General features: G+C 43.2%; 1 protein-coding gene across 1 annotated transcript in view; it reads right to left on the bottom strand.

Annotated features, from left to right (window-relative positions):
- pudp (pseudouridine 5'-phosphatase) overlaps window positions 1-11,236 on the bottom strand; it is a 28,953-nt gene extending 17,717 nt beyond the window's left edge. The window contains exons 1-3 of the mRNA XM_084004649.1: window positions 11,127-11,236; window positions 10,378-10,596; window positions 6,601-6,830 (exon numbers count right to left, since the gene is read on the bottom strand). Coding sequence (XP_083860775.1) covers window positions 6,601-6,830; window positions 10,378-10,596; window positions 11,127-11,193 — 516 coding nt within the window. The 5' untranslated portion in view covers window positions 11,194-11,236. The remainder of the gene's footprint in view (window positions 1-6,600; window positions 6,831-10,377; window positions 10,597-11,126) is intronic.
- Between the last annotated feature and the right edge of the window lie 1,184 nt (window positions 11,237-12,420).

Below are 12,420 nucleotides of genomic sequence, written 5' to 3'. Positions count from 1 at the left end.
AAATAAAATAAAATAAAACAAACCCTTTTAACATCCCCGCACCCTCATTCATGTAGCACACACACACACACACACACACACACACACACACACACACACACACGCTACACCGATACATAGCCCCCCCCGCAAGATAAAATGGAATATGGCTATACCACAGCAAAAATCAAAAACGTCAGGAAGGAGTTATGAATGCAGTAGGTACGCAGTTTTCTGATGTTCCTTATACTGAACTTTGTTGCAAAATAGTGCCTCCGTCAGAGCATTCATAAGAGTTCAGGTGGAGAGTGGTACTGCTGAGAAGTTGATGATGGGAAGCTGCTAAAACCAGTCGGCCAAACTCTACTAATGGCCAGTAGAGGGAATACCTCATAGCCAGTATTCTCTTTACTGGCCATCAGGGGGCGACTCCTCTGCGTTTAGATAGCACCCCGGCTTTGCGAAACAAGTGATGCGTCACACGGCCTCATCTATGGATTCGTCGGCTGTATGACGTGTTCAATGTGTTTTGGAAATTTGATTAGTTCAATGCATCAAAACAACTACGCAAGGTGAAGTTTTGCTCGTCTCGCATATTTACACGACTCTTTAACCACAAGCAAGGTTGCTGTGCGGCAGCCTCGTACGAGAAACTACCGGCGTTTTATCGGCTTCTGACCATTTGAAAGCTGGTGTTACTAAATGTATCCTTTTTTAACCTGAAGAAAATGTCTTTTTACCTTTATTTTCTTCTTGGAGTCCACCAGAATGCTTAATTTACAATCAACAATCAATTTAAAGTGACTTCAACCACTTAACATTTATACCATTCAACACTTTCACAGAAGAACCTAAATCCAGGGGTGTGCATTTGCAAATGTTCACGCCAGTGTGTATTGGATGAAGGTAAGGGGTGAAGATGGTAAGCTTTGTCAGTGCAGTAATCGGCCAATTTAATGTTCAGATAGAAAAGTTCATGTCCTAATTGTACCTGATTTAAATATCTAGATTATAAAGCCTGCCCCAGGTGTAATGCCTTGTATGATTAATGGCAGAGGAAGAACTAGTTATCTCTGCCCCCCCCCCCCCCCCATCAGTGTGGGCACGAACTAGCTCACTTTCATGTTTCATTAATCTTATTCAGGCTGCCGAGCACACCTTCGGTGAAATCTCCTGTCTCATCAGCAGTGTTACTTTGGAGTCGTGAAAAATGTCTTTTCTCTCCATAGAAAAGAGAGCGGTGCTTTCTCTTGCACTTCGGGTCAGCTCTGACAGCAGCGTTCAACACCATATTACTCACCACTGAGGCCACTCAACTGTGTTGATAGGGAGGGAGTGGCCCTGGTGCTCTCAATATCACACTAGATCACACGTCGGACTATGGATTTGCTTCAATTTACATAAAATCATTCGGAGTTGCACAGATTTGCCCTTGGACCATTACTCATCAACGCTTATGTGTTTACGATTACGAGCTGAATGCATTGTAGTGTCTTGGAGTAGAAAATCTCAACTGATGTACGAAGAATTTGTTGAAAACAGAAGGCTGACCCAACGTCTGGGCTGCTCCTGATGAGACCTGGATCAGGGCATCAGTGAGCTTCTGGATAGTCTCTGGCAGTACTTGGTGGCATCGGATGCTCAGTTGGGATTAGCTGCGGTGAATATATGGAGCATGTTCAGGGGCCTCATTTATAAAGCTTGTGTACGCACAAAACGGGCCTGGAAACGTGCGTACGCCACTTTCCACGAAAAGGTTGTGATCTATAAAAACCAAACTTGACGGGAAAGTGTGCGTACCTGTAAGCAAACTCTGAGGCATGCGTACCGGTACGCACATTCTGGAGACTGGAGGGGAATCAGCGATACAGATGTCAGATTGTAGGAAGTAAACGTGAGAACCACTATTACATTTTAGATGACTCGCACACATTTCATTTCACTCCATATTATACGTTAGATCCGCGTTATCATGATGAACTCCAGCAGTGTTTTTGACGCTTTTACGGAGTGATATTATTTTTCATATTAACACCTTCTTTTAAAATCTGACTTGTATCTTAAATCAAAATCATTTTGAAATATTGAATCAGCGCCGTCACCGCAGGAGGAGGAGGAGACGGCCCAAATGCATGTAATACATACAATAAATATCCTCCATTAGATCCCTGCAGAACACAGTGGGAATAACTAAACATTCTCCTTATTTACTGTGCATGTGTCATCAACACACATACATACAGCCATTAAGCCATCGTTTACTTGTTACACTTTATCCTCGTTTTTAAACCACCAGAGCGCTATAATGAGTGCCACGCTCGTGCACGCTCAGTCGTGGAGCGTGGAGAGCGCAACTTTAGCGAACTTAGGAGGCAGACTCTACCAACCGGCAAAGGTGGTAGAGTCCCTAGCATGATGACCCCGAGCCACGGCCCCCTGCCCGACTGGAGGGGTATCAACAGGGTGCAAGAATCCGTGAGGTTGTCATGCGTTTGTAAGATAAGGAAGACAACAATCAATGTTCATTGTAAACGTATTATTTTATTAATCACAGTGCGCGTTTGCTGTAGCTCATCTGCAACGTTGTTGATGGCGGCAATTGTGTCTCGCTGAAGTTGCAGGACGGCATCAGTGAGCACCCGACCGCTTGATGTGCCATGCCCTCGGCACAGCGTCCGTGTGCGGCGCAAAGCAGCAGTGCACCCCGGACGCTGTGCCGAGGGGCCCGTCACCTTCACCCTCCTCACCGTCACCCTCCTCTACGCCCAACGCTGCAGACTCTGGAAGGACAGAAACTATTTAACGTTTTGTTTTATATACAATAAAAGTTTAAAATCTGTTCACCCTTATCCCTCTGGTCTCATGGTCGCGTCTGTCTCCCTCCTTTTCAGACACTATCCCCGTCAATGTCACATCAAAATCAAACTTCCTCAAATACGCAAGCAATACATTAAATACATGTTGGTAAAGGAGCAAAAAGATGTCATTTACCTTCAGATCGGACCACTTTTTCGTAAGTTCTGCCACCGTCTGCTCGGTCCAGCTGACGCCGACTGCAGCAGCAATGTGTTGCCACTCGCACTGATCCCGCTGCTGTGGCCACTAAATTAAATTATTGTCCGGGCCTCCACCTCCCCAACAAGTGTCTCTTCTCCGTTTCTGAAAAGTTAAGTTTCTTCGCTTTTTTCCTGACCTGTCGCCGTGATTTACCACACGGAAACAATTGCATGCCGGCTCATTAATATGGTAAAAAGTGGGCGTGTACAGGGCGGGATTCAGGTACGCACACTTGTAGATGATCTGTGTACATTGCGTACAGCTTGCGTGCGCAGTTTTATAAATCAGATTTTTTTTTGGCGCACGCAAGCTTTGGCTTTTGGGCATACGTACACTTTTAGTAAGGATCCTACGCAAAGTTTTATAAATGAGGCCCCTGGGCTGTGAGACCAGGTCCCACTAGGGGACGTCGGGCCCTCATGCTGACCTCACAGTATCTCCTCGAAGCTCTTGAGACTGTGCTGGGAGACACAGCAAACCTTCTTGTGACTATATGGATGTGCCCATCCTGGAGGAGCTGCTACATGTGCAACCTGATTGCAGGTACCACTGTCCACCGTATTTTGGAATGTAACAGGGCTTGTGGCACATGAACATTTGACTGAGAGGGACTCTTAAGTTCTTGGTAAGAAGTCGTTTCATCAGGCCAAAAAGTAACAAAATCAGTCTGGAACAACAATCCCCAACAAGAGGATTGTTGCTGAACTGGCCTCTTCTGGACTTGATGTTTCAGAGAGGACTGTTGAGAAGGATCTTCTAGTTCACCTTCCAAGAAAAACTGCATTGCTCATTCAGCAGCACCTCAAAGCCAGACTGAAGTTTGCAGAAGAACATTTGACACATGGATGTTGCTTTTGTTCAGGGAAGGAAGGGATAAGTCTTCAACCCTGAAAATGTGGGGGTGGGAACATAATGCTCTGGGGTGTTTTCTGGTTCAGGCACAGGGGACTTTGTTCGGGCACATGGGATCACGAAGAAAGAAGATTATGTTGTTGCAATGGCCCGAAGGACGCCAAAATCAAGGTCCTGGCGAGGCCCTTTCAGATATTGATCAAAACCACACAATTGGTATGTGTACACACACACACACACACACACACACACACACACACACACACACACACACACACACACACACACACACACACACACACACACACACACACACCATTTATCACGTCTCTGGACTAAAACAAGCTGGTGTTTTTTCATCCAAGTCGAGATCAGGGCAGGAAGAGCTGACAACTGTGTGTTATTACCATACGGCTGCTTCTCCCGTCTACCTCCTCCTCCTTCTGCTTCCCCCTTCCCCCCTTCATTATTCTACCTCACCCCCCTTCCCCTGTCAGAGAGCGGGAGACGGGGAGTGACGCATCATCATTCGTTATACCACTGAACACTGTTGATTCCCCCTCTGAGCCTCCGTTTCATATCTCATCAAGAAAAATGCCAGGGCTAACCGCGGCTGGCTCCAGATTAAAAAACATCAGGTATGCCGTGCCACAGGCGGCAAAAAAAAGCCTTTCAAATGAAAGGAGTTAGCGAGGATATATCAATTGGATGCCTCAGATTTCCTTGCTAAATTAGGCTGTAAATATCAAAACGCACTATGACGGGGAAAATGCCATGGTTGCTCACCTTCTGAATCATTTCTTTTCTGAACGCACCTTGGCTTTTACACGATCCAGGAGCCAATTGTAAATGGAGGGTTTAATAGTAAAAATGTAATATATGGACCCTATCATTTTTTATTAAGGTTAAGGATTAAAGATTAAGGATTAAAGTGCATTCTCTGCATTATGGTAGCCCCGCCCCCTAAAACATCCCCTGCTTTCTGGTCTGCTGGACTCTAAATGTGAAGTTACGCAATGAACAATGAATCAAAACAGAAGTAGCGTAATTTTCTCATAGACTTCCATGCAATCAGACTTTTTCTTTCTTTTTTTTTTTCTTTTTTTAAGAGAGAGAATGCAAGTTCACGACACTTCAGCTTTGGCTTCACTTTTCAGAACCATCACTTATCGTCACTGTAGCTTTAAACCCTCACTCACCTCTTATACTATTACTTCCAACGACTGCCTCTGCAGTTCCTGTGTTTATGACATTGAAGAAGTTGAACCAGAAATGAATGTTGAATGGGACGAGGGTATGAGTGGGCAGCTATTAAAAAGAATGCTGTATAATATATACAAGTTTTGAGTGTTCAAGTCTTTTCTTTTTGTATCAGCTTAATGTTCCAAGGGCATGTTGCCAATTCAACGCTTGTGCACGGTTGACCTGAACAAAAGTGAATATAGAGGATGTGCTAGTTGTTAAGAGGAAGACAATCAAAGAATGGCAGAAGAAAATGTACCCATAATCTACCCATTCACCGCTCTGAATGCTCACTGCACCAAGTGAACCGCCCATTAAAAAAATGAAGGATGGGTTCATCATCATGGAAATATATCTTTAGGCAGCTGGAATAAAACCGGTTGCTCCCAGGTGCAGCATGATAGCTTGTGCATAAAAGAAGCTGGATTCACTGGATCTGGTTTACTACAGCTGGTTGAACCCAAAATATACTATTCAGCTGTGATTTAATATCAATAACCAGATAAACAGAATGCTGAAATAACTCCATAATGATGGTGATCAGGAAAAGGTCCAAAGTCATGCTTTGTTAGGTCGGTCTACAAGACGACAAGCTTACTACTTTTAAAATGCTTGTTTTCTGAATGGAGTTTGGTTGGATGGGTGCTAGGCTAAGCTAACATTGTAGCTGCTCCTTCAAAATAACGTAATCTAGACATAAATACAGCAGCAACGTGGCTGTTTGTACTATAGACTATCTCTGTCAGCATATATCGTAATTTTCCTCATTCTGCCCGCCGAAGATTCGCATCTTTGCGTCAACTTCTGAAGCAAAATTCTCTTTGCGTTTGATGTGAACACAGCGTTAGAACACTTGGAACAGTGCAGTTTTATCCTCCTGGATAACGACAAAAATTACAACTACATGCAATTTCCACTGCAAAACAATTGCTAAAAATATTGCAACAAGAATCGCAGGCATTTTAAATCAGCAGCAATCCCCCGAAAAGCCAGTTAAATCCTGGAGGGACTGATTAATAATCCAGTTTCATACTGCCCAATGATCAACAGTAGAGTTGTTGAAATTAGCATAATACCATTTTTTTTTTTTTTTTTTTAACATGTGATCTACTTTTCACCAAAGTAGGTCAGGCCACACACTGTTATCAAATGTCTTTTAGTGAGATATTAGCGAGCTATTTTTTCGACCGACTTCCAGAGTGTCTGAAAATATATCTCAAACAGTCCATGAACTCTGAAAGCTCAACACGTTTGAGTGCGGAATGGAACGCATTCGCTGCAAACTGATGTACACTCAGATTTAGGACATATTGTCCGACATATTGTCTCTTGACAACAACAATGTGTTTTGTGAAAAGGTCTTGGAAGGGGTACCTTGGGACCTTTTCCAAAGGACTTGGAAAAGGTCCCAAGGGACGTCCTGTGCCTATATTTGAATAACGGATGTGGTTCCTGTGTTGTAGTCCTTACCTTCTCTGGAGGAGCCGGAGGGTCAAATCTCCTGGCACAGACCAGGAAGGAGTCGGGTTGAGGTTTGCTGTTCTTCACCTCGGGATCGTCACCCAGGACGATGTGGTCGAACGCGCCGAAGAAGTCTCCGTGTTGGCTCGTCTTCAATACGAACGTTGCGCCGGCCGAGCTGGTTGCCACGGCGATGGGGATGTGATGCTTCTGCAGGTGATGCACCAGTTTCTCCACACCTAGTGGTACACATGTTGAAGAATAAATCTGACGGTTAGACTAATACATTGCTATACAGAATACCTGTTGATACCAGTATCGGACCCGATACTGGGTCTGACACTGGTCCGATACTGGCTTTACAGGGGTATTCAAGTACTCAAATACTCATAAAGCTTTACTGGGGTACTCATAAAGCTTTACTGGAGTACTCATGTACTCATAAAGCTTTACTGGAGTACTCATGTACTCAAAGCTTTACTGGAGTACTCATAAAGCTTTACTGGAGTACTCATGTACTCATAAAGCTTTACTGGAGTACTCATGTACTCAAAGCTTTACTGGGGTACTCATAAAGCTTTACTGGAGTACTCATGTACTCATAAAGCTTTACTGGAGTACTCATGTACTCAAAGCTTTACTGGAGTACTCATAAAGCTTTACTGGAGTACTCATGTACTCATAAAGCTTTACTGGAGTACTCATGTACTCAAAGCTTTACTGGGGTACTCATGCACTCATAAAGCTTTACTGGAGTACTCATGTACTCAAAGCTTTACTGGAGTACTCATAAAGCTTTACTGGAGTACTCATGTACTCATAAAGCTTTACTGGAGTACTCATGTACTCAAAGCTTTACTGGAGTACTCATAAAGCTTTACTGGAGTACTCATGTACTCATAAAGCTTTACTGGAGTACTCATGTACTCAAAGCTTTACTGGGGTACTCATGCACTCATAAAGCTTTACTGGAGTACTCATGTACTCAAAGCTTTACTGGAGTACTCATAAAGCTTTACTGGAGTACTCATGTACTCAAAGCTTTACTGGGGTACTCATGCACTCATAAAGCTTTACTGGAGTACTCATATACTCAAAGCTTTACTGGGGTACTCATGCACTCATAAAGCTTTACTGGAGTACAAAGTCCGGTCCGCGTTTTCCAGCACACCTAGCGCACACCTCGCGACCTGTCCAGCATCACCTAAACAACAACAAGACGGACTTGTGTGCATGTCCAGTGTTTCCCCTACCATTGAACAGGCCATAAAATCAATAAGCCAAAAATAAGCCACCTATCAATTCATTCATAAATCAATAATCATTTACATTAGGAGCGCCTCTGCTTGGTGTTGTTCTGATGCCGTTCCGCCTCGTTAAACCACCACGATGTCGCTTTCTACTTTGAAAACACTGTATTGTTGATAAGCTGTTGCACTCTTCAGACTCGTGGTGTGAGCGGAACCGGACCGGTACCGGAACCGGACCGGGGGTGCAGTCGAATAGTCTTTTTTGCTTAGGAAGGTTCCTAACTGAAGAAGTGACCCGGAAGTAAACAAGTGGCCGCCATGATAAGAGCCGTTTGGATTCTCTAAATGCAAAGGAAAGGAGCTCCAATGCTTCCTTTCAGAGCTCCTTTAGCATAGGATGCAACGGACCTTCCTATGCGAAAGGAAAGGAGATTACGCCGACCCACAATTCTTTGCGAGAGCAACATTTAAAGTGCTGCACACCTCGGCCGTTCATGAAAACAAACAATATGTTCATTTGCATGCTTAACAGTTACTTTCATGCAGACATATAGTAATTGGAATAGTGATCATAAATGTGTGTGGACAGTGATAATAATTGAATGGTATTTTTTTATTAATTTATTTCAATCATGTTACAAACTTGACAAAAACGAAACTAAAACCACAAATGAAAAGTAAATAAAGCAAACGGTCAAACAGGAAGGAGGAGCTGCTGGACCTGAAGCCGGTCAGTGAACCAGCTGTTGATAAAACCAACATGTGGAGAAGTGGACAACGCATTTTTGTAGTCCATTATTGTAGTTTCTCCAGTGCAGACGCACGTCAATTGCCGGTGCCGATCATCAGCTGTCAATCATCAGCAGCCGCGTTATAATGACGTAGCTTAGTGAAAGTCCGGTCGGATTCTCTGAGCACCGCGGCCGTCTTTTCCTAAATCCTTTTGAGTTCTCCTATCGCCTTTCCTTAACCCCGTGACGTTTTTCCCAGAGGTCAAGGAATAGGAGTTAGGAATAGGAGTTAGGACCTTATTTTTTGACTATTCGACTGCACCCCGGCTTCCGCGCTGCCTGCTCGCACAGATCCGCTCGTGCGCACATGCGCTGATGCAGGTCGAGTGTTGTCGATAAATATATGCACTCCTTCAAAACAACATCAAGCCATATTGTGTGTGTAGTATTAGGACGTGATGACGTGTGTACGGGCTAAAGCCCGTTTGGGCTGGAGCAGTGTGAATGCAAAGCAAAGGACTCCCTGTGGGGGGAGGATTGTTTTTGATAAGCTGTGGAACTCTGAGTTAACCTATTTCTACCTGAATTTCTATGAACTATTAGGCTGTTGAGTAAACCTATAACTTATATTTTACTTGATAAAATAAGACAATATATGCACTCATGTCGTTGTAGTGTTTTACAGTATCTGTAGCTATTAATGTGATGCTCATCATTTTCAAGCCATATTTTTCCAGCCCCTAATTTTGGATCATTTCCATCAACCGGCATCTTTAATCTTTAACACATGCTTGGATCGGCCGGTATCGGTATCGGCCGATACTAAAAGTTACAATATCGGTATCGGATCGGAAGTGCAAAAAGCTGGATCGGGACATCCCTAACTGGGGTACTCATGTAATCAAATCTTATCTGGGGTACTCATGTAATCATAAAGCTTTACTGGAGTCCTCATGTACTCATAAAGCTTTACTGGGGTACTCATGTACTCATACCCATACTCATCAAACGTTACTGGGGTACTCATACTTTTACTCAAAACTTTACTGGGTACTCATGTACTCATACTCATACTCAAAACTTAACTGAGGTACTCATGTACTCATACCTGTATTGACACATTTAAAATCTGTATGATTCGTCGCAAACCCACACAGCCTACATGTACCAGCAAGCACAGTACTCAACAGCAAACCCTCGCTGCGTTCAATACTACTAAATTAATCGTTCTCCATTAGAATTCAAGGACGCAGTTCTAACCATGGAATCCAGACATCAGTCGGCCAATTCAATTTGAATCATCGCAACATAAATGGTAACATATATTCTTTTTCTTCACCACGCGGAACTTTCAGCCGTCACAGACCTACTTGAAGTGGTTATGGGTCGTTATTTTTGAACCCTTTGAAAGAAAATTAACAGATTTATCAGGCCTGCTGAATGGTAGATTGTAAGGACGTGCCAGATAGCGATTATTGCCAGTCGATGCACCTCCACATGATGAAAAGAACATTGTTTTTAAATGTTACATTTATATATTATCAACCTTTTACCTACTTTATTGAATAGAAAAGTTCAGACTGTGATGCAACGTGATGCATGCTATAAATAGGCTACAGATGAAAGCAAATAACTCAAATTAGGAAGTATTTTATTTCAAAAGGTACTATTTTTCAAATGCTTCAGAAGCAACAATATGCCACAGAGGGTCCAGGATGGTACCACATCCAGGAAAACCCCTGAGAAAGATGACACACAAGGGCTCATTTCACGTTTTTTGAGATTTGATATATGGAGGGTCGTACCTGGCATCAGTTTGGCAGAAGGAAAGATCCGCTCTTGTATCCGTCTGGTTTCAGCAAGGAGCTCCTCGGCGGTCATGGGAAGCTCGAGGGAGTCCCGGATCACCTGGGCGGCGTCCAGAGCCTTTTTGCCCATCACCAACGCCTTGATGTCCCAGGTGTACTGCTTCCCAAAGCGGTCACATACCTCCTGGAAGGACACGGTGTACAGTCGTTCGGTGTCTAAAATGTGAAAACACAAAGTGGATGCATATGAATGGAACCTTATGGGACATTCCTACAAATCTGTTAGAAAATAAAATATAGCCTAATATATAAGGAAATGTTCTAATGAGATCATTAAAAAAAATACATCATTAAGGTTAAACATAGGCTACATTTAATGATGTTTGCCTACATCAGCTCCTTTCACTGATTTATGAAGACTCTTATGAAGTAAATATGTCAACTACGTCAATAAAAGACTTATTTCTAGGGTTTGGAGGACATATAGATATTTTAAATATAAGCCGAATTCACCTGTGGGTTAAAACATATTAAAAAAATGTTCGGTGCGATACGTTGTTTTAGCCTTGTGCAAAGAAAACATGAACACGCGCTTTTTTCCAATGCAGTTCTGAACGCCAACTCTGCACCACGCGCGACTACAGCGAGATTCCGCATCACACGCAACTTCAGCGTCGGTGCGACCTGCTCGTATAGACATGCGAAACAAAACCACAACATATGAGACACATAGAAAGATTAAAGACCTAATAATAGTCCGTCCATGTCGAAAATGACATGGCTCACTGGTCGGCAGGCAGGAGACGCGGACATGTTTGTCACGGACTGACTTAAAAGGGAGACGCTAACTTCCGGGTTTTCTAGTCAACCAGCGCAAGGGTTTGTGGGAAATGGTGTCCACGCTGAATTTCTTCTTAGCGTTTAAGGTGCATTCCATGAATCATCACTACGGTATACAAGAACGAAATTTTGATTTCAAAGGTGGGGGGGACACAAGTATTTTTAATAAAACTCTAACTCTTTCAGTTCACTGTGTTTTCTAGTAGGCCTAGTTCTTCTACTTTTAAGTCTACTATTCCCTTTTTTGTTTTGACTGGTTGTAAATCATGTAGCAAAACATTGTCACCCAATTCTAATCCAATAGTAATAATAACAACAATAATAATAATACATTTTATTGATCAGATTATTGAGAGCTTTGTAGATGATGAGGAGGATCTTGAAGTGGATATGCTGCTTTATTGGGAGCCAGTGAAGGTGTTGCAGGATGGGTGTAACGCATTTCTTTGAGTAACTTACACTTTGACTTCTAAAGAAGTCTCTTATGTCCACTTCTCTTTTTTTTAGACATCCTGGCTGCGTCTATTTACCAAACACACATACGCACGCACGCGCGCACGCACGCACATACGCACATGGACACCGATTCAAACGTAAATTGTAAATGAAACCTCTGATATTACAATCCTTCTAGCAGACGTGAACCAGGCAGAACAAACTCCCAACTTCCAGTAGCGGACTCCTGTAGGACTCCTGACCGCAGACTAGCAGACCGTCGGTGTGCAAGCAAGATGGAGTGACAGCGGGGACGGCCAATCACACAAGAAACGGCAGAGCCAATCGAGGAGCTTGTGGGCGGTCTAAACTAAGGAAAACAGGCTTCAGCTTGAGCGGACGTTTTCCGCTTGGTCCTAGTGCTTGACACGTCTCTGTTTACTATAGCGTAACATTGTTTTTGGAGGGTAAAAAGTGCAGGGGACTAAAACGGCCTTTTGAAAAAGTGCAGGGGACATGTCCCCTGTGTCCCCCCCCCCTAAATTACGTCCGTGACGGTATGTATGGCAGTTCCTCATTTAAAGAAAATATAGAATATATATAAAATATAGATAATTATAATAACTATCGGCAGAGGCGATTCTAGAGTCTGTTGGGGCCCCAAGCAAAATTTTCAGTGGGGCCCTTCTGACTAAACAATAACAATAATAATCTTCTAAATAATCTGACGCCAACGAAAGATATATGAAACCAACTTTTTTTATA

This window comes from Eutrigla gurnardus, assembly GCF_963514095.1.
Source record: "Eutrigla gurnardus genome assembly, chromosome: 24".
Classification (NCBI taxonomy): domain Eukaryota; kingdom Metazoa; phylum Chordata; class Actinopteri; order Perciformes; family Triglidae; genus Eutrigla; species Eutrigla gurnardus.
The sequence above is the reverse complement of the archived record's forward strand: the minus strand, read 5'-3'. Positions and strand labels throughout refer to the sequence as shown.